The 23,551-nt window shown below is 40.2% G+C and overlaps 1 protein-coding gene across 1 annotated transcript in view; it reads right to left on the bottom strand.

The window, feature by feature from the left end:
- NTF3 (neurotrophin 3) overlaps window positions 1–12,613 on the bottom strand; it is a 54,528-nt gene extending 41,915 nt beyond the window's left edge. Inside the window, exon 1 of the mRNA XM_065651103.1 lies at window positions 12,493–12,613. Coding sequence (XP_065507175.1) covers window positions 12,493–12,510 — 18 coding nt within the window. The 5' untranslated portion in view covers window positions 12,511–12,613. The remainder of the gene's footprint in view (window positions 1–12,492) is intronic.
- Between the last annotated feature and the right edge of the window lie 10,938 nt (window positions 12,614–23,551).

The following is a 23,551-nucleotide window of genomic DNA, read 5'->3' as shown; positions in this document are numbered from 1 at the left end:
TCCTCTCTCTGATTTCTATGATTCAACATACTAAAATGTTGTGGATGTGCATCTATGGTTAAAAAACAAACAAACAAACCACCACCACCACCAAAAAATATCCCCAAACTAAATATTAAGTCTCAAAGTTAGTGTTTGGTTACAGTCTTACTAATTTTAGTAGAATTGCCTGGATGCAAGAGAGGTCAAAATCTGGCCCACAATCAGGTGGATTTCCACATTTGCTCGGCTGGGGACTCCAGCTTTTATGAAAATCAGAAATAAATGCATTAATTTCAGTGGTGTACTAGTGTTTACATGCAGAGAAATTGTCTGAGCAGACAGGGATCAGGTTAGGAAAGAGAAAGCCCTGATAAAATTAATGATGGCCAGAGACATCGAGGGCAACAAGAAAAGCTTCTATAGGTACATCAATAATAAAAGGAAGACTAGGGAAAAAGTGGGTCCTCTCTGGAGGGAAATGGGAGAGCCTAGAGAAGGCTGACGTACTCAGAGACTTCTTTGCCTCAGTCTTTGCTGCCAAGAGCTCCAGCCACACCATCCAAATTGCAGAAGGCAAAGGCAAGGACTGGGAGAATGAAGAATCAGCCACTGTAGGAGATCAGGCTCGAGACCGTCTAAGGAACCTGAAGCTGCACAAGTCCAAGGGATCTGATGAGATGCATCTGTGGGTCCCGAGGGAACTGGCAGATGAAGTTGCTAAGCCGCTGTCCCTCATATCTGAGAAGTCATAGCAGTCCAGTGAAGTTCCTACTGACTGGAAAAGGGGAAACTTAACCTCCACTTTTAAAAAGGAAAAAAAGGAAGAACCAGGGAACTATGGGCTGGTCAGTCTCACCTCTGTGCCCAGCAAGATCATGGAGAAGACCCTACTGGAGGCTATGCTGAGACACATGGAAAATAAGGAGGTGATTGGTGACAACCAACTTGGCTTCACTAAGGGCAAATCATGCCTGACAAATCTGGTGGTCTTCTATGAAAGGGTTACAGAGTTGTTGGATAAGAGAAGAGCAACTGACACCATCTGCCTGGACTAGTGCAAAGCATTTGACACTATCTCATACAACATCCTTCTCTTTAAATTGAAGAGACAAGGATTTGACAGATGGACCACTTGGTGGATAGGGAATTGGATGGATGGTCAAACTCAAAGACTTGCAGCCAATGACTCAATATCCAAGTGGAGGCCAGTGACAAGTGGGCTTCCTCATGGGTAAGTATTGGGACCGGTGCTGTTTAACATCTTTTTTGGAAACATGGACAGTGGGTTTGAGTGCACCCTCAGCAAGTTTGCCAAGAACACCAAGCTGTATGGTGTAGTCAACACGCTGGAAGGAAGGGATGGCATCCAGATGGACCTTGACAGGCTTGATAAGTGGGCCCATGTGAACCTCATGAAGCTTAATAAGGCCAACTGCAAGGTCCTGCCCATGGGTCGGGGCAATCCCAAGCAAAAATATGGGTTGGGTGGACAATGGATTGAGAGCAGCCCTGAGGAGAAGGACTTGGGGGTGTTGGTTGATGAGAAGCTCAATATGACCTAGCATTGTGTGCCTGAGACCAGAAAGCCAACCAAATCCTGGTACTGCATTCAACCCTTGGACCACAACATAAGAAAGACACGGAACTGTTGAAGCAAGTCCACAAAGATGATCAGAGGGATGAAGCACCTCTCCTATGAAGACAGGCTGAGAGAGTTGGGATTGTTCAGCCTGGAGAAGAGAAGACTCTGGGGAAACCTTAGAGTAGCCTTCCAGTACCTAAAGGGGACCTACAAGAAAGCTGGAGATGGACTTTTTGCAAGGGCATGTAGTGATAGGACAAGGGGAAATGGCTTTAAACTGAAAGAGGGTAGAAATTCTTCATTATGAGGGTAGTGAGGCACTGGAACAGGCTGCCCAGAGAAGTTGTGGATGTCACATCTCTGGAAGTGCTCAAGGCCAGGTTGGATAGGGCTTTGAGCAACCTAGTCTAGTCTTAGTTGTCCCTGCCTATCGCAAGGGAGGTGGAACCAGATGACCTTTAAGGTCCCTTGCAATCCAAACCATTCTATGATCCTATGATTCTGATTCTATGATTCTATGACTCTATATGATTCTATGTCAAATCTGTCATCAGTGACTGAGTCAGAAAAGGCACAATCTGAACCAGAGACATAGAAAAAGATTCTATTCTACTATGATAAACAAATGAACTAACCAAAGAACAACTAAAACAGTCAGATTTGCTTAATGGTGGTTCAAAGGACAGCAAACACTGAAAATTCATCAGCTTTTATTTGAGAGGAATGAAGCAAATGAAAACAAACTATGAGAAAAAAGGCAAAATGAACAGGAAGCTTTCCTAGTAGAGGAAAGATGGAAAAAAAATAGAAAAATCAGAATATTTCAATGGACTTTAAAAACTTATCTGTTTCCCCAAAATGTAAACTCCTCCAAAGTAGACCACACTTTTTTTTTTTCAGATCGTCTCGTAGTAGTATTTAGATTGTTTTGTTTTTCTCAGAGCTTATAATTGTTACTCTTTCAAGAGAAAAGCTAAATATTGTTCTGAGTGTTTCAGACTTATAAACACAGTTTGAATACAGAAACTACAACCTCTCAGCAGAAAAATAAAATCTCTTTCCAGATTGCTTCATTAGTAGCTTTTGTGCTAACAAACTGATTCAAAGTTTTTTCGAAGTATATGTAGAGCCCATCCAGGAGGAAAGATATATTAAGGCATTACTTCCTAAAGGTGTTCCGATATGGTGAGATGTTTGCCATCTGTCTCAGAAAGAGTTTTACTCTGTAAAATTATCTGTTGCAAATCATGCCTATTAACAGAAGCAGCGAGACTATACCAGCCACTCTATACCACCAACATACAGTTTCTCCAGGACTGATTTCCACATGGCACCTATACCAATAAATAAAGCAGGGCCAGGATATGGTGTCAAGCACTGGCATGCAAAGCCTGCTTCATGTAGGGTGCTTTATGTGCAAGTGCCACACAGAACTGAGGAATGTGTTTGGCAGATGGTGGTACTCGTCACACATGCCCAAGCAGAAAGGATGACTCTTCTTTAATACACAGATGTGTAAAGTACAAGTATTCATATTCTTATTTACAAGAGTGATAACATTTAAAAGAGTTCTAGTTGTAGGACTTTCAGATCCTCATAGTACTGGATTAGTTGTACTTCTGTTGATGCTAAAACTTCCATTCACTTCTGAAAAATAAGCGTCAACTCCGTTTTTGAAAATCCTGTTTTCTGGGCCTTAGGGCCATCAGGTTAAAAAATCTGATAGCCCTCATTGGTGCTAATGCCAAGGAGTTTTAAGCTAGAGTTGCTTTCAACTTTGTGTATGTCTGAAGAAGTTGCTAGGTAGCCCCTGTGAACAGGAGATGTTTTAATAACATGCATTTCTCATCAGATGAAAACTTCCTTCCTTATTTTTTTTGAAAAATAAGTTTATTTTGTCCAAAGGCTTGAGGGATCTCACTCCTTACAGTCTAAGTCTGCTGTTTTTCCTGTGTTCCAAAACAAATTGGTGCTTAAGAGACAACTGGAAATAGATGGCAAGTGGGTGGGGTCCATGGTGGTCAGGAAGGATGAAGTAGGAGCACCATGAGGGATCCCGGCCTGTGAACAGATAGCACTTGTGTGCGTGGCAGAGCTGAGGTGAAGAAGGAGTTACTCAGCATGCCAATATGATGACAAGATGCCTGACTCCCTCACAGGGATGCGGGTACCAGTTTGTAGAAAAATTCCAAGAGGGGTAACGGGTTGGTCAATGCAACAAAGGGTGATTATATGTCAGTCTTACATGGCCTAAAGGGAGGTCAAGGACAGTGCTAGGAAGGCCAGAAACAGGAGGATGAAGAAATAGGATGCAGTGTTCTCGCAATGCAGTCACATACTGACCTCTCCTCTGCTATTCACACACACACATGCATGCATCATCCCCGCACATATAAACTTATAAGTGTCTCCCATCTACTCTGAAAAAAACAAATCAGGCCTCAAAACGGGATGTAAGCCATAAACCAGGATGCTGGCAAATGATGACTATCGAGGCTGGGGTATTGTCAAGTGATGTACCACTCTTTTCAGTTGTGTCTTTGAGCAGTCTGAAAGCATTAAGTTGTAAAGCTGTGGAAAAATAGAACAGTAGAGAAGGAATGGGTGGCAAATGGGTAGAAAGGACGGAAAGGCTAGAAAAAAATGTTTTACAGGACAGAGAGTAGTTAGAAAAATGGGCAGAAAATAAGACACTCAGAGGGGACAAGCCTAAGATAATACGTCTAGGGAAAATCAATTCAAAGCACCTATATTAAATGTCACGGAGGAAGCTGGAAAGGCATAATATTGCAAATTAGCTAGCCATGACTTACACAATAAATTAGTGCTGGATTTATTACACAGAAGTTCATTTATAGTAGAAGAGAGAAAGAGAAGATAAAAGAAGAGAGTGCAAAAAGTCAGTATAATTACAGAAGGCAGATAAAGAGATTAAAGAAGTCTCCTGCTTTTGGAATGTCAGCTTTATTCCTGGACATTCTAGTGCCACAAAGATATGGATGAAACTGAGAGAAGTCTGAAAAAAAGTATAATGAAAAAAAAAAACAGAAGAAAAATCTTAAAGAAAAAAAATAATAATATGCACTCTGTAAAACAAAGACGGGATTAAAAAAGGGGCAGCTCATGTCAAGTATTTGAGAAATATATTTAGTAAACAGTAAGCAAAGTTACTCAAGATGCTGGAGAATCTAAGTTCCCACTGCAAATATCAATAAACAGCAAAGAAAACCTATCCTTTCAGGAAGAATTTTAATGTTATGGAGTTATCTGCATCATCCATTTGGAAAGCTCGTCATGCAAAATAAGACTGTGCAAGTAGCTTGAGAAAAAAGTGGAGGAAATAGTTTTGTACTTATCATAGGAGCTGAAAACAGTGAGCCGAATAAATATTTTCTAACTTTTGAATGTACAAATACAAGAAAGACTTCCAACACATCAAATGACATGTCTCTCTTAATGACCATGGTTTTGTTGCCTAATCCAAAGCAGGGTCATTTCCCTAAGATGGTGTCACTGGACTTTATTTTTGATGCTACCTTGGAGTTTGCTTTTGTGCATACCACTTATGTGCTAGGAGTGGGTAGGAAAGTGTGGGGAATTGTAGAGAGAGGACACACAGACATGTTTCCACATTCTTCCAAAGCCTTTCTTAAATAATTTTGCTGTAGCCTTTGCATCTAAGGAACATTTTTTTGACTCAACTGACTATACATTATTTTATTCCCCTAAGGCATCAGTTTTATCATTATCATTTAATATTTCTGAAACCAAGCTCATCACAGATCTCAGCATCCAGTGGTACTACAAGTTAACCTCAAATACATCCTACTGGGAAGACTGGTTAAATGTCTCCATCTGATTTATGAGGTCTGTACTTGATAGCTAAAAGTCATAACATCTGATCTTGGTTTGTAGCAGAAACTAAATACTGTTCAAATCCCATCTCTCAAGAGGACAAAAGGTGCTTTCATCTTTTGAGTGTGATCGTCCACCTCCTGGCTAAGGCAGAAGCCACAAGAGAGGCTGCTATCTTAGAAGTTGTCTGACCACAAAGCTATTCAGAAGCAGCTGCTGGATTTAAATTTCACGCTCACAACCTGAATTCACTTCTGAGTGCAGATGAGACTTTAAACATCCATGTAGAGTACAATGTACTTCCTTCTGTAACTCTTCAGTTAACTGCCAGTTACCTCTAATGATATTGATTTAGACTTCCGGCAAATGTGGGTGAATTTTTGTAGGGCATAGCCTAGAAATATTTTTTTCTGAATTAACAAGATTAACACTTTATCTCATGCTAACTCAGCTAATGTGAGATAAAACATGTAAAATCTATCGCAGGGACAAACCCAAAATAAAGGAATTTATTGCTGGAAGGTATGAAAGAGCAACTGAGAAGAAGCACACTTATTGCTGTGGTTCCATTATGGGCAACAAAGGCAGCTGAAGCATAGAAAATGTTGGAGGAGTGCTGCAAATCTTATCCTGCAGGATACAGTCCTCCAAGAATGTTTTCATCACTTCTGGTACAGGTTTTAATAGATAACACAAATGGAGCTTGTTCTGTGGAATCTGTATATTTACACGGTTAGGCAGGTGGTGACTCCCTCTGAAGTACAGGCAGAGTGGCAATGAGTCATGCACACCAGTTTCCCAGCACTGCCTGATGGAAACATGGTATTACCTGCTATCCTCTCCATGTGCATTGAAATGCAACCAACACATTACTTCTCTGAGCTCTGGATGACCACCAATGAGTTTTGTTTCAACACGTACAGACACACAGCCTTCCCCAACAAACCAGTGTCCTAATTCGTACACATCTCTATTGCACATTTCCACAGAGGAAAATTTCAAACACAAACTTAGAAGCCAAATTGGGAAAGACCCTTTTGTGTCTGTGTGAAGAGGTGGAGAGGAGAGAGAAGTAGGGAAAGATAAGAAAGAGAGGAGTATGTGGTTTTGTTCTTATCTTTCCAAATGTACTGCCCCAAAGTAAAGGGCTGCCTTGCTTAACTTGCTCATTCACCAAGATGCTTGTAGTATGTGAAGGAGGGAGGAGAATCTTAACTGAACTGGATGCTTGAGTATGTTTTTCTTTTAATTCCTTGGGAAGTATGATCTTCCTTGAGGTTTTCTGCAGATGAGTCCCCTTCCCTTGTGGACTTAAGGCTCATGATACAATCAGGAACCTGTCTCTGTATACCCCTCCAGCACCCATTTCACAATATTGAAACTACTCCATACGCACCCTTACTACTTCTCTCTTCGCACGCACATCCCATCTGTGCCCTCAGAAAAAATCTTATCCCCTGACAGATGTATAAGCAGCAATGGCTGTCTCCCACACAGAAACAGCTGCCATCCACCTCTGTCATCCCTACTCACACATTGCTTGTTTCTGTTGTCTGCTCCTAGTCACCCTGAGGAGACACACATGGTCTCAAACTAGTAAGCATCTGCAGGGACACTCAGATGTTCCAGCACTTGCAAACATGTTTCTCCGGCTGTGTCATGGCTACAACAGAGTCCAGGTGGGTACAAATACCCCATGTTCTTCACACACACAGCTCAGTCGCTCATGCTTTGAACCCCTGCCCGCAACAATACAGCTCTATTTGTACCCATCAATCCATCTCTCTTCCCAGACAGCTGACAGATTGATGCCACTGTTTGCTCTTTATTTCTCAGTGGTTAGCTGGGGAGGAAGTGGAGTGGCCAGAGGCCAGAGCATTACCCTAGGCCATGCTGGTGGCAGGGGTCTGAGCAGGCTCCAGTCTGTTGTTTCAGACCAGCTGAATCCCAATGGCCAGGACCACTGGCTGCAGTCACCCTCTCATGGACAACTACTTCACTGTCCCCACCTCCCGTAATTTGCCATGGTGGGAAGTTCACCACCACCAAAGAAAAAAGGGGCTTTCTGCTGACCGCAACCAGCTCCAAGCACCACCATGAAAAATTATCCTGCTGGAGAGTTTGAACTGGACTCTGCAGTGGGAAACCAGTGCATAAAGTGGGACAACAGCCCATAGCCACACAAATACTAACTGCTTATTAGCTAAGTATTTTACAGGCTACTTATTTTTTTGGCAGGACTTGATCCCTAGAATAAACCAAACGGGATCCATTAACTTTCATGTGATTGACGCTATATAAGGTCTGGGCCCAGAGGCTTCGGCCTTCACGGCTAGCGGTTAAAGTGATCGAGCTGTCTACTCCCACTGGAAGTCTCACAGGATTACTCACAATCTTCTAACCAACTATGGATGGAATTGAGCACTTTCCTACCCAGTGTAGGACAGTGCTTAAGAAGACGAAGACACAAAAGCCCTGGGCAAGCTGGACAATTTGAAGATGTTTATAGAACAGATTTGAAGAACAGATGTCATCAATATATGTGATTGTTTTGAAGGGAAAGATATTCTTTATGTTTCTCTCTCACACCTAAGATGTACCCTATGTTTTCAACCTTCAGTCAGCTGCACATTACTCCAGTACCACTTCAAGCCATGGAGAAAGCTAGTACTTTATTGTTTCCTTTGACTGATATCTGTACTCCCTACGTGTACTTCAACCCAATGACTGTTCATCCAACAGCCCTGTTAACTACCGAGTAGCCCTGTTAACTACCTAGTAGTGCTGTTAACTGGTCCTAGAGGAATCTGTCGGTCATTTTGTGCCAGCAGTAGCATACTGAAGTTTTAAGGTATGAAAATAAGGTGCATTGATATGCCTCCAAATGAAGCCCACGTAAATATAATAGTTAGATATCCTTGGATTTTCTAAGGATTATTCAATATTTCTTTAGAAAAAGCCAGAAAATCTCTACATTGCTGTGCATGTCATGCAGAAGGCAAGCACATCTAGCACATGTTCGGTCCTATCGCTACCCACGCACCAAACCATTTTCTCAGTTAGTCATTCCTCCCTACCCTCCTGCTCAATGCAAACATTGCTTCTTAGCACTCGCGAAACTCACCTCTGCTGTGTGTCTTACATAACTTATTTCGACACAGAAAATTGTGCCACAATCACAGTGGACACGTGATATTTCCAGTTGGCCTCCAATAGCCATCTTACACATCAGCATGGTTTCCTGGATGCATGATTGTAATTTCCACACAGATGTATGTCAGTTACAACAATCCAGGATTCTTCCATGCCCCTTAAGGATTTCAGCTTCTTCCTGCAGACCAGCTGAATTGTTTTCATCACATGTCTCTCTCTACAACTCTGCCAGTCACGTAAGCAAAATACTCACTGAACATACCTGTCCCTGACCCACACACAAAGCCAATATCTCATATATCTGTGCACCTATCCTCACTGACTATATGCATTTACCTGTGCCTCCCACTTGCTTTCCCTTTACATTTAACTCCCAACCTGCTCTCATGCTATGCATGCATGTATGGCTCCTTGCACACTTAGACAGCCTCCCTTAAACTAAGAGGCAGATAACTACAGATGGCGTAAACCGTCATAAACATTTTCCCACTCCTCATCACTCGTTCCTCCCCCATAAGCTGTTTTTCTTCTCCCAGGCCCCATACCCAGATTTGCAATCCTTACCTGTACTTCCCTCATTTACTTTGAGCATGCTATGTGCATAGCTCTCTCTTGTCAGGCACAACTTTTCACTCCTTTCACCTTCCCTTCTACAGCCCTTGCAAGCAGGCATAATCTGGCAGGTACTTTTCTTGCTTACACACCATTGTGTGTCAACCTATGCTAAGCTTCTAACCCCTTGTAACGTGAACTGTCATTCCCATTCACTTCCACTTCATGCCCTATAGTTCTCGACTCCACCCACCTCCCCACACACTTTAAACTATACTTTGACCTAAGTAGAGCCATGTAGCTTATATGGCTCTCCAGGTAGTTATTCCTCCCATTCCTTCTCCTCCTACCTCTTTATATCTTTAGTCATTTGTCCTCTAGCACATTTGTTCCATTCCCTTCTGCTGCTTCACTTAGCCAGTACCTACCACAGAGATATAAGCACATTTGTTATGTCTCTCTTAACAGAAAATCACTCCTTTTTCTCTGTGTTCTCTGTTCTCCTCCTCCCACCCCCCCCACATTATTCCTTACTTTCCATTATTTTCCTGAACTTCTTCCCTGTAATGTAGTGCCTGTTCTTTCCCTGTGTTATCCCAGTTACTCAGTAAGAAGGCATCCTCTGTTTCCACTCACCAAGCCACTCCTGCACCTCTGCACTGCTTTTTCTGTTTGCCTACAAAACAATATAAAACTAAATTTCCTCTCACTCTGTGTCCTCTTGCCCTAAACCTCCTCAAACCACCTTTTTCCTAGGCATCCTCATGCCTTCTGTATTCCCCATTTTTCCCCATTCTCATACTTCTCAAGGCCAGCCACATCTTTATATTCCTGTCACAGTTCACACTGCCCCCATGATTTTTACTGTTTTGCATTTCCTCACAACACCTTCAAATGGCTTTTTCCCCAGTTCTACCCCTTCCTTGCAACCAGGCAGCATGCTGCAGCAGGCTTCCAGTCTCCTCAAAAATTTCTCTGAGCAACTACCTCCTCACATATCTTTATGAGTCCCTATACCCTTTTCCCATCACCACACCCTATCTCCATCCAGCTCATTTTTTCCTCTGCATTCCTCTTCTCGGCATGTGTTTCCATCACCATGCAAGCCTTTCATACTCTAACACCTTCCTCACAAATACTTCCTCGTATCTATTTCTTGACAGAATCAAAGGTGTCTCTTTTAGACAACCCCCACAAGCATCATGTAGCTTATTATTTTCCATACCTTTCTCCAAATAGACAACAGTTCACATTTTTTTTCCTCCTCCAAACATCCTTTGTGCTCTGTGCTTCACCTTTCTCCCTTTACTCCTACTCCACACTCTACCTCCTCCTTGAACACCCTGACATCCTTGTATGTCCCTTTCATATCATCACCCAGCTTCCAGTCTGCACCTTTTCCAATCCCTCTCAAGTGTTAGTCCCCCTTCTGAGATCCTAAATCTTTTTCCACCCACAAAGATCCTCTTGTTCCAGTTGACCTGTAGCAGTTCCCATTTTAAGCTGACCACCTTTGCATGGCTCATCTGCCCTTATTAGCTCAATACGCAACACTTAATATAATAGATAGCAGTTTATTTTTGATATATAACACTTCCCCTCCAAACTCCTTATATTTTTCTTTCTATGTACCATTTAGTTCTTCTTTCCCTGGGAACAACAACAACAAAAATCCTTAATCTACATGTATTGCATACCTCAACACATACCATAATTCTACATAAGACACTCCTCTCCTGGCTCTGCCAGTACATCCTCTTCTCCCTATATTTTGGGTCCACCACCTGCAATCATGTCTAGTTTCCCTCCCCCTGCCATGCTCACACTCAGAGTTCCTGGTACTGACACGTGTATCTAAGACCAGACTTTTTACTACTAGCAGCTGGAACCATGCCGAACTCTCTTCTGTTCTCTACTGCTTTTGTCTGCCTTCCCACAAAGTGAGTTTTTCTTTTTAAACTATTATTAGATTTTCATTGTTCTTGCATCTTATTTATAGGTGTTTCTTGCACCACTCCCTCACTTACAGGCTTGCACAGATCAGGTATTTCTGTGCATGAGAATGTCTCTCCTATTTGTCTGGGTATTTTCCTGACACAACGTAAAGGCAAACTTTACATACCATTTGCACGCCTCATGCGACAAATCACATGAGCCTAAGAGCAAAGAGTGCTTTCTGAAAGGTTGGAGCTCATAACAATTGACTGGACCATATAGCACACATCTCTGTCTATTTAAAAAGGGGGGGAGGGGGAAGCAACCACCCTCACACACACAGAGTCATCTCTAAATAACTGGTTTTGCAATATAGGAACCAGAGAATGTGTGCATAGCTGCCCTGTTCAATCCAAAATACCCATCTCTCTGGACACTGCATATTTATAGTTCAAGATATAGGACCAACACAGAGCTTTCCTGTTTATTTTAATGAAGGATTAAGAACTGATCAGAAAACTATCTAAACCATTCAAGGACTTTTTCCCCCCTTGGCTAATAGCAGTTTGGTGTCTCCATAAGGACTCGCCAGTAACTGACGCTTTAAGCTGCATTTCAGCTGTTTAGATGAGAAACAGCTTTCTATTTTGCTTTCTATATCTGCGCCTGTGTTGATTAGTTGTGTGCTGCATTCCTAGAAGGCACTTACCAAACACTGGAAATTGCAGCGTAAGAATAGTTTTCCTGCCATCCTAGCACAGAGCGAGTGTATCTTTTTCACCTAGACACAGATGTGCAGGGAATCCTTTGATCTCCAGTTCCTCCAAGAGAATATAGTGTTTGGGTTTGAGGAGAACAAGGAGTGATTTGAAGGTCATGAATAGGGTTTCCAGTGTCTGGTACACAAAATAAAAGAAAGCTCCAGTGAAGTTTATTACCTGAAACAGTCAAGGTCTAGAAATTGGGAATTCTGACTTTGCTTGTCATGGGCTCTAACTTTCCCTGAGGGCAAGCATGCTACGTATGCTAAGGCTGGTTCTTGCAATCCACGCTTAAGATTTGCAACCACTTTTGTTATATCTGAAGTTGCTGGTTTCCCTCTTAAAACAAAAGCAAAAGTGTCCCTTGCTTTTGCCTCTCAAATCAGATTCCTGTAGCACCTCATATTTTTCCTCTGATGTTTTCTTGCCCGGGACCTGAACAACATTGTGCAGAGGAAGAGGAGAGAGGAACCTCAGGACTAAAGCAAGCTATAGGGCAAGTACGGGTGAGGAAAGAAAGAGGCACAATGGAAAAGGCAACATTTGGGACAGATCTACCGCTTACAAGACCCCCCTCTCCTCCCCATTATACTTCTTTAAGGGACTCCTCTCCCCCCCCCTCCCCTCCCCGCCCTCTTAGGACCCTATTAGAAAACGTCGAATTTCCCTTACCGTGGTAGGAGTAACCATGGCATCCGTGTGAATGTTTCCAGAAAAGTCGACATGAAGAGAAAGGTGGATGTAAATATGTTCATTCAAAGTCCCAAAGTTGGTCTGCTTGGGCTGTGCAGAGTTGCTCTATGGGAGAGGAGCCTTAAACTCTGAGTCCCGTGAACATAATCTGCTCGATTATAACAAACCAGCTCAGCCAGATGGCTCTGTGCTCTGCAGATTAACCCCTTTATTGCCACACTCTGCTTTCCCTACCTACCATTTATAATAACCTTGCCCGGTTAGGGAATTTCAGAGAATGAGGCATATTCTTGAAAATGACAAAATTATCATAAAGGTCATTTTTTCCCCTGTGTGCTCTAAAAAAACCATCATATGCCTATTTTCTTTTTTGAATCCAATTGGTGATTTTATTCCTCATCCTGGCAAAATCTTTTCATATTATTAAGAACAGTATTAGCACCAGGGAACATTTTAGAGAATTCTTTTGTGAAATCATAACCATCTCTTCCGGACTGTGATTCTCAGAAGACAAGTATTTTATTGCAGGAATGTCTCTGTGTTTGCACTCTAATGGTCCATCCACTCCCCCCCTCCTCCCCTCCCACCCCCGTACTCTCTCTGTCTCCCACACGCACACTCACACACATGCACACACACACCCTTTGGTAAAACTGCCGGCATGTGTTGCTATTCTTACCCATATTCAGAAGTCATTATAGGACATGTAAAACAGGTGAAATAGAGACACAGAACTAGAATGTCATAAGCCTCTGCTCTCTCGCTCTGGCTTCTCTTTTTTACTTTATGTTTCTTTATTGTTTCAAAATCTTAGATAAATTTATTTTTTTGGTTAGCATTTCTGTCAAACAAGTTACCCCCCATGACACAAATATAATTTTCAGGAGAAGTATCCACTACTAAGAACAGACCTTAGGATGGATTTGTGTCCAGATATTCCTCCTGTTTTGATTTGCAGATTAGTCCATTAAGCAAAGGATGGTGAGTGCCAAAAACATGGAAAGTTCATCAGCAACCAGCAGCGACTGGTTTCCAAACTTTTTATTTAGAATGATCGCTCACAGAGATGGCTGATAAATTTAGCTGCATGCCTCTAAGTCTCCCGCTAAATTTACATGCTTAAGTCATCTTTCTTTTCTATTTGATTCAAGCATAATTGAGCAAGTCATAACCGTAAGAACATGGTCATATAAGATACAATACAACACTTCAAGTCTTAAGAGTCACCAGATTGTTTCCTTAAAGAATACTTCCTTTGCTGGCTCATGAAGCTTTTTCTTTTGTTATTTAACCAAGGAATTTTTCTTCTTTCCACTCCCTATGTAATCATGATTAGCCCTCTCATACTGTCAAAGCATTGTACTATTTTCTTTAAGACGTTTTAATCTACCTAGATAGTTGTCACTGTTTTATTGAAATATTTTCCACTGTGGATTAAATGCAGTCGGTGCTGTTTGTTGTGGTTTTCCTTTATCTGACCTTTTTCAACCATAAAATAATCCTATTTAGGGAATTCTAAACTCTGCAAATTGTATCTGTCTCATAAATTCTACCCGAGTCCCGTATTCCCTCTTACTGCCCAGATACAGAAAGAAAGAGTAATCTTCCACTGTTGCCTCCTATGAGTTTTCTACTAAAACTTGCTGCTTTGTCAATCAAAAAACCACTCAAAGCTTGAATAACTCTAGAGTAGTTTTGTCTTCCTCATTTGGCTGAATGCATTTTCCATCCTTTTCAGAGCTTTTTCAGCTAAAAGGAGAGAATCAGAATTAAATCCTGTCCCTCCCAGCCCCAGCACCATAGCCAGATCTAAGAAATGCCTAAAATATGACTCAGCTTTTAATCTCCTGAAGTAGAGAAACAGTGCTAGGAATAGAAAATTGTCCTGTGGCTGGTGAACACTTCTGGAGAGGTAGGCAAAGGGTTAAGCATCTGAAGGCAGCCCAAGCCCAGGAACTTTGCATTTGCAGCTAGTAGAAGAAAAAAAAAAGAAAAATAAAGAAAAAAAGTAAGCTACAAGTAAATGTCCTAGGCAGAGGGGCTGCCTACCTCTGATGGGAGGCAAACTTATTAGAACCAGGCAGTTTGCACAAGTTGAGGGGTTTTGCCCTGTACTTGTGTCTGGGTCTGTGGGCAATCAGACGCCTTGTAATTTGAGATTGGACACCTTAATCTTGCCAAATATGTGTGCACTGTAAAAAGCATTTTAGACAGGGTGTTTTCACAGATATAGAAAATGGAAACATGTTTGCTCCTTGCAGTTTTCCAACCTTTCCTCTGAAGATGTTTCTGTTGTTCTCGAGCTGGTTTCTTTTCTAGATATTTTAACATCTTTATCTGTTATTCTGGTTGTGGATTTTTGTAGTTTTGGGGTTTTTTTTAATACTAACCCTTAGCACAAGTGGATTTTTTTTACACTTTAAGCTTGTTTCTGAGTTTTTTATGAGAAGCAATAAATCTCCTAAATAATCACCTTATTTTGCATGTAGTCCCTGGACCTGAGGTTCTGACATGTAAAGAAAAAAAAAAAAAGAAAAAGTTACTTCTAACAAGTTTTTGTTCTATCTTGAAGAATTTGAAATATTGCTCAAAGCATGCTGTAGAAAGTAATGTTTAAATTATGTGGATTTTAATTAGAATAATTACTAGACATTGATCTCATTAATTAGGCACTTGATCAGACTTCAAAATATGTAACATTTAATATACTTTGAAGACCTGTATTTTTCTCTACATATTAACAGATGTCACTGTTATTGCGTTTGATGTTAAAAAAATTAATATTTATAGAGAAGATATGCATGTGAGTATGCAAATGAATGACAATTTAATTGGGTTTAATGCATGCCTTGGGTCATTATAAAAGCAGGGAACTGGTTTTCCCCATTAACCGTTAGCTTCTGCAACAGCACCACTTTGTGGTTGAAATCTCGAATAGATACCAGAAAGGGGGAATGCCCGCAGGGATACCACATGTGCTTCAGCAAGTTTGCGCTGTTCCCATGGTGGTTTTGATACACACTGACAAACACACTTACCTGAGATGGAAATATGTTCCAGAGCTATGGTCCTGCATTTATGAGATGGTAGTTTCCAAGTAAAGACAAAGAAGAAGAAGAAATGCAAGCAGAAGATTAGCTCTGAACATTTTGTCTAAGAACTTCAACTAAAGAGGCTGTTCGCCTTCCAAACATCAAAATCACTTTTATCCGAGTTTCTAGAATTTAATAAAGGGTGTGATGATATCTCTAGAAAAGATTTTTCCATGGCATGTGTTGTAAACATTTTCTTAAAAGTAAAAATCATCCAAATATGGTTCTCTTTAATTGGTAAAAATGGTAGTGGGAAAGAATAGGTTATTTTAGAAATTATTTATTTAAACATTGTTTAAATGTTATTTAAGGAATAACAATGGTACCATTTCAGAGCTGAAGAATTGCTGAAATCTAATTGACATGGCTCTTCCATACACTTGCATTAATGCCGAACTTGAGCAATCACGTGTGCTCAGATTTGAGTTCTCCTAAAATTCTTGCACCCAGGCTAGAGAAATGAGAAGTATTAAAGAGAAATTCCAAGCAAGATTCACAAACAAGGTCAAATTTTGTTCTGATCCACTTTTATTGGAATGTTTTTTTCTGCAGTTTTTCCTTTTTCATTAAAAAGTAATTTGATAAATGCTTAAAATAATTACAATAGGTCATAAAAATTAAAATGACAGATCAAAGATGACACAGTGAAAAACGTGTACCCAGAGCTCTCGACATGCCAACAGGCAGGACAGAAAAAATGCAGGGCAATAACCATGAATTGGGGTCACACCCTGAGAGTCATTGTTCTTCATAGCTATTCCTAAAAGCAATACAATTTACAGAGTTAGCTTTCATGTAGTTCACCTGTAAACCTGTTTTCTTATCTGAGAATTACCAAAGAGAGATGAAACGGGATTATAAATATAGTATTAATTAAAATAATAGGTTACGGTCTATTTTATACTTACTAAGTGCAACTACTGACATTTTCTTATATGAAATATTTTACACAAACACAACATAACCACAGATTTAAAGTATTTTACAAGTACTTCTCATTTCTGACTTTCCCTGTTTAACGAAATCTAGGGATCTATACTCATATCTCAAAATAAAGCTGCATATTAAGTAATATACAAGAGGGGACTTCCACTTGCCAATATATAGCTATGTTTTGGCAATAGGGCTATGAATCATTACAAATCTTCTCTACTATACTGATGTGTTACATCACTTATCAGTTTAGCACATATTTTGGACTTGTGTAATATTTGTCTTTTTCTGATGGTATCTAATTTTCCTGGAGACAGTCTTTATTGCAGGAATAATTAAAATTTTTTGCAGTTGAACAAGGTTAGTTGATGATGTGCGCCATTTCTGGAAAGAAAAAAAAAATATTCGTGTAAATAATAGGCATACTTTCAGCCTCTAGTCATTTGTTATGATTTCCAAATTAGTTGAACAGAACTTGCACAACTATCTACAGAAAAAAAAAAAAAAAGTCATTTCTTACTTAGATAAATGTTAAGAAAAAAAGTCAAATTAAAGCTACGTGAAGAAGTTTGGTTCCAGTACTTATGCTGGAACCAGGAAGAGGCACTGTCAGTTTTTAATGATACTAAATGAGGAAGAAAATATTTGGGACCATAGCACCGTTCTTTTGCAAGGACAATAAATTCCAGACTGAGACATATGAAGAGGTACCTTAGCCTGCAAGACACATAAAGTCCTCTATTAAAACATGAGCTAGGATGTAGGATCCAGTTCTGACCAAGTTCAACTCCGAGAAGATCTGGAAAATGAGAGAAACAATGATCATATGTGTAATACAGTTAAAAACATAACATGATTAAAACCACAAAATTGGAATTGCTTACCAAAGAAAAGAGGTATTCTGATTGAATACTTCAAGCTCATAAAAAGCTTATGCATAGAAGAGACCAGCTCGCATCCTGAATGACTGGGACAAGAAATGATAAGTTGCAGCAAGACAAGTTCAAGTTAGATGTGAGGAAAAACTTGACAACTCAAGCTCCAGAATTAGTTGCTTGGGGTTGCTGTGTTACCTGTCCCATTGAAGGTCCACACGAACATGGTAAAGAAATCTGTCAGGACCCACAAGGCTATAACTGATCCTGCACTAGGGCAAGGGCAGGTCTAGGTAGTCAGCTCATCTTTCCCATGACTGTATGACTTACCTCATCTTTAAAAACAAATATTTTCTGGAACATCATGTACTTAGTGCTCTGACCTAGTTCTTGAAGAAAACTCCCCTGTGAAATCTTTCAGGAAGTTTCTTTTAGATATCCATGTGCTTTGGTTTGAGACACTAATGGACTTTATTACTGGGAGAATTGAATACTACACACAGCAGAATTGCTTACTCAAACACTAGTAGTATACACTGAAATTTCCCCAGCAGGGAGGCAAACATCTGTACTATTTTTCTGTCCTGGACTGATGCTTCTGTATCTTTGAGGTCCAGTGGAACTATACTGTTTGAAGCAAGTTGAAAGAGAATGAAGGAAAAGGAGAAGACAAATATATTTTTTTTTCAAATTGAAAAGTAAAAATAAAAATAACAATATCAATCACTAAGTCAAGCAGTTCCAAAGTGAAGGGCCTCAGAGCATTGCTGGTTTGCCAACATGGCATCAGCTGTGTCTGTTAAGTTCAAGCAGGTAACCCATCACTGAAAGGCACAGTTCCAAGCAATACATCTCATAATACTCCAGCTGCTGAGAAATGTGTCCTGACTTTTGTGTTTACATTCTCCATCTTAGTGTCAAATATAGGTGTTCTTCTCATTTGTCAGTTTCTCCTACTGGAAGAAATATAAAATAAGGCAAAGCAAAGAAAGGAAGGTAAAATAGTAAAACACTCCATGAAAATAAATGCTCCCCAGCCTTGCTCACTTGCCTGCAAGCAGCAACAAAAATTAGTGTAATACAATTGGGCAATGACATTTTTCATAAACTAATATATTTTAGGTTCTTTCTTTTTTTTTTCCCCTAAGATTATGTTTGCTAAAACAGAAAAAGTCTGGATCCAAAGTGCAGTTAACCAGGTGTGTTTAATATCTGTATTTGGATTTTGAAGTGAGTGGGACATTTATCAGCACTAGCTCGTATACTCTGTAGTTGGTATTTGTGTTTTCTGACCTTACAAGGCACTTTTATTTGAACTAAAGCAATTTCTATTCAAACTTTTTATCTGATAGATGCTGATGTCCATTTGGCTGAGCTTCTATATTTTAATTCTCTAAAAGCTTAGTGTGAAATCACATCTGCTGGAAGAGGGGCAGGGCAGCAAACACAGCATGGATCGATTTTCAGGCAGCCTAAAACTGAAAGTCCCGTTTGAGCTAATGCAGATGTACAGGTGGGGGGGTTTTAAACAATTCTCGGCCAAACTATGCTCTCTATCAATTCTGGCCTGTTTTTTTTGAAAAAAATAGGATGTTTCCCAAACTTAGGCTGCACACTCATCTAGCTGCCTAAGTACTGTTTCAGGGTCTATAGATAACACATTTAATGCATCTGTCTATAGTATTAAGTTAAATCTCACTGTGACTGAGTACTAGTCAACTGTTTGGAAGTTCTCAGCTTGAACTGGGACTGTTTCAAACAATGGTCTCCCCAGCACCTACCAGGCAGGTCTGGCAGCTGGGCCATTCCAGGACCACCTCCAGCATGCCATCAGCCTGCCTCTATCCTCTTGTAAGCAGGTTGTTAGCATGGACGTAGGCTGCTCCATGGCTGTTGGCCTCAGTGCCTAGGTACATTTAGTTTATTAGTATTAGATGTAAGCAGTGATTTCAAGAGGGTCTTCCATGCGCTGTAGGAGCAGGACCCCAATGTGAATTCATTCGGGTGTAATATAGGAAGAGTCCCGACTGAGCAGGTGGCATGGGCTTCAATAGAAACACACAAGTCCAGAGCCTGCTCTCAAACTTAGATTTGCTCTCTGTGTAGAAAGCAAGCTCACGAAGTCAGCTTCTAGCATAGACACAGATTGCCCCCTGGGACATGCGGGGCTCCAAGGACCAGAGCCTGGAGGCACCATGCTGTGTTGAGCTCAATCAAGGTATGTGCTTGTGTTCTGCATGCAATGTGAGAGACATCCATGAAGAAAGCTGATCAAGGTTGCACTAGACTTGCAGTCAAGAGCACTCCTTAGGAACTGTGTGAACAGGTATTTTTTTGTGTGCTGAGAGCCTCTTTTGATCTCAATTCAAAGAAAGAGTATATCTTATTTCATTGTCATATGTCTTTTTTAACCAAGTAAACAGACAAATGTTTTTTCCCCTAGAATTCATCCTTCCCCACTCTAGTTTGGAAGGAGATGAGGGAAAAATTCAGCCTATAAGCAATCAGGGGGAATAAGGAAAGAAGCAAAGGCACAGATGATTTTAAAATTATAATTGCTTCTCAATCTGAAGACTTTATGGCATGACATTGCAAGGTTTTTAACCCCAGCTCTAATCATAGAAGGAGGGGCTAAAAAAAGAGACTGGGTGGAAAAATCCAGCATGTTCTTTTGATTGAATAATACTACTGGCAGTTGAGGCTGACTGTGCTTTTGGCTTTCCATGCCTGAAGTTAAGCTTAAGTTCTTAGTTCATAACTAACTGGTTCTGAATAGTACTTCTCTCTGTCTTCTAAAGCAGCTCATGCCAAATAATGTTCTGTTACATGCTTGTGGCAAATCTCTCTCCCCAAATATCATCGCTGTTTGACCCATGTCTGTAATTGTATAAAAGGTTCCTGCTCACGTTTTGTTCTGTCATGTGTCTCATTCCAGTTCTGTAGATGAGCCATTTCTTTATCAAGCACCACAAGGACCAGAATAGCAACAGAGATTAATGCCCTGCAAGGAAGGAAAAGGAAGAAACCACGTGTTGAGCAGAGGAAAACAAAGAGTGTTTATTACAGCAAGATGGGCACGGTCACACTATTGTCCACGTCTGGCAAAGCCTAATTCATGAGTCATGCAAGCTTGGTCACACAAGTAATAATAAGAAACTTTATGGGGCTTTACAACTGCTATGAAGTTATTGCATGTATGTTCTCTCTAATACACATGCTGTGTTTGATTTTCATCTTTGCTTTAGTGTTTAACTCAATGCCTCTTCTCCTTGCTGAGGAATTCCTTCTGAACGTAATTCCCCAACATCGGATGGCTTCTCTAAGTAGCCAGCGGTACTTGCTAAAGACAGGCTCTATCCCTTCAGGCTTTGCTTTTACTGTAAAGCATGACATCATTCTGTTGTACAATGCCTTGAAATGTAAGTAGTTGTAATCTAAAGGCATTAAGGTCAGTTTTCATTACACTACATATAGTCTAAGTATGCATCTTGGCTTTCCCTTAAATATCATGCTCTCTGCCTAAACATCAAGAAGTGAATAAGATGAAATTTTTATCCTGAGAACAGATGAAACTTTTTTGCACATCTAGTTCTTCTGAAATTAGATATTATTCTTGCAGCAAGTCCCCAGTCAGTGTTGCACTCAGAATGCAGCTGATAATGACAAATATCTTGGGTCCTGTCAAATCCAAATAAAGCAAAACTCCAGGAATCTCCGATTTCTTTATGGAAACAGGACTATACTGCTCTAGGCCCAGAATGTTAAACAAATAATCACACATTTAAATTTGTCATCCCAAACTCCACATACTCAGTGGCTAGCTTACTTTCTTCATCTTAACTTGATACCTTCCCTGTATCTTCCCTTAACTTTTTGCAACCTCCCCCCTTCTTCCATAAAAAGTCTTCTATCTTTTGAAATATCTCAGGAAAGGAATGGGTGTTGTACAGTACCTAAAAAGACGGTAGATCTGGGTTCTGACTGAGCAAGTGAGTAAATTTCAGAAAATCCTGCTAAAAATGTCCAGCTAGAACCAAAAGATTTATTAGCATGCAATGCAACTCTAAGTTCTACCCCCCCCATACAGGCTTTCGTCCTGTGATGTGATACCTACAGCAAGTTGTAATTGTTTCACTTGGAAAAAAATAACCATGCAACATGCCTTATTCCACACTGAGAGAAATGCCACATGTCATTTCTGTTGCAGTCCCATCTCAAGTTCTTCGAGGAAATTTCCATGCTTCACTGTGTTTTCCCAGGGATGGTATTCTGAATCAGCTTAATAAAATGAAGAACATTCAAAACTTCTACAGCATTATCCTTGGGTTACTTATTAAAAGGCAGTTAGGCATGTTCCTGCTCACACATAAATGGCTTTTGCTTTTAAAACACCCCTGACTAATGTAGAGCTTGGTTGGCAATTAATGTTGGCGTCACAGTCTCTTGTATGGGATGCATAGATTGATGGGGGGCACAGGAAAAGAAGGAATAGTCATACTGTGCCTTTGAAAAAAAAAGCATCCGAAGTCTGGGGTTTGCATTTAAGTATGGATTGATTAAGAAGTTGTAGTACTATGTGCCAACAGAGAGGTCTTCTCCGCCCAGATACTTGATGGATTTGTATGGCCTGTGTGTCTTTAGGGTGTATGTACGGTGCACACCACACTTATGAATTTCAGCTTGCACATACTTGGTGCCTTGGGCTAAAATCTCCTGGCTGTTTTTCAGTTCATTACTCTTTTTCATCTCCCAACAGAAAAGAGCTGGATATGCCAATACTGTGTGATCTACAGCAACATCTTTCTAAAGTGCTGGTCTATCATTGACACTGCTGTTCAGTCTGCAGTCTTCTATCACTGACCCCTGTTTACAGACAATTTCACCTCCTTGTGCTCTGTACATGTGGGATTTTGTGTGTAACACATATTCTGTGGTCCCAAACAAGTGCTTAACACATCACTTACCTTTTCATAGGACTGATTCTGGGTTTTGTGTGAAAAAAGTGAAGTACAGTGATAGTGCATAGGAAGTGGGAGGCAAACAAGAAGACAAGTGAACAAAAAAGCTAGCTGGAAAAGTAAACAGTACTGAAAAGCACAAGAATAACTGCAGTAAGAGGTATTGAGAGAAAGAAAGTTAACTCTTTTTGCACACTGGGTCTACAAAATCATGACAACAGGCAGAGGAGGTGATGACAGGACTTTGCTTCTACAATGGCCTGAAGCACAATCACTTTTGCAATTATTTCACGCTGTCACCTACTCAGGCCAGTTGTTAAAAGCTACAACTGAATAGTCATCCTCTATACTCTAAGATGCACCCATATTCTAGCTCTGACATGAAAACATAGTCCTTTGCCACTTGTCCCAGATTATTATGAACAGTTGGTGCTGGTACTGAATCTTTCCAGTGTCTCAAGAGGTGTCCATTTTGTCACCGCGTTTTAACAAAAACATACAACAATCTTGTTTCTGTGATTAAAAAAAAATGAACAAAAAGTATCTCAGGAAAAAATGTAGCTTTAGGTCATATTAAAATAAAACAAACCAAAACAAACCAAAACAAAAAAACCACCATCACCACCAACAAAAAACCCAATAAAATAACACAACACTGAAATTTCTACTTAAAAATTATTTTGGTTTTGAAACATTCGTACTTGAAAAGATTCAGTTCTCAAGGTCCATTTAAAAACCAAGGTATCAGTAAAATCAGTCTGGAATAGATATTCAAAAAATGCTCAGTGAGTATTTTAAGCTAAAGAATCAGAAAAATAAGAATGTCATATTACTGCAATACTTACCTTATATAATATTTCTGTGTTTATTGTAAAAACTGTATTTTGATTAATAGATTTCTACCCAGCTTGCATGAACATATTACCACTCTCTGACAACTCTCTTCTGGCATACTGCAGTACAAATGACACAGGAAATCTGATCCTGAATATTTTGTTAATAACTTCTAGCAAAGTGGAGTTGGAGTTTGCTGGCTTATACAGTGATTGTTCTGAACTCACCTCCTTGTAAGTGAGCAGAATGATAATGGCAAGTCTCTTTGTGGGCACTCCTTATCTACTATTCAAACAAAATGTCAACAACTTTGCAAACACAGACTTAAGTACTGGACCTGCTGTAC

The sequence above is a fragment of the Caloenas nicobarica genome, chromosome 1 (genome assembly GCF_036013445.1).
Source record: "Caloenas nicobarica isolate bCalNic1 chromosome 1, bCalNic1.hap1, whole genome shotgun sequence".
NCBI classification, from domain to species: Eukaryota; Metazoa; Chordata; class Aves; order Columbiformes; family Columbidae; genus Caloenas; species Caloenas nicobarica.
This window is presented reverse-complemented; position numbering and strand designations above follow the sequence as displayed.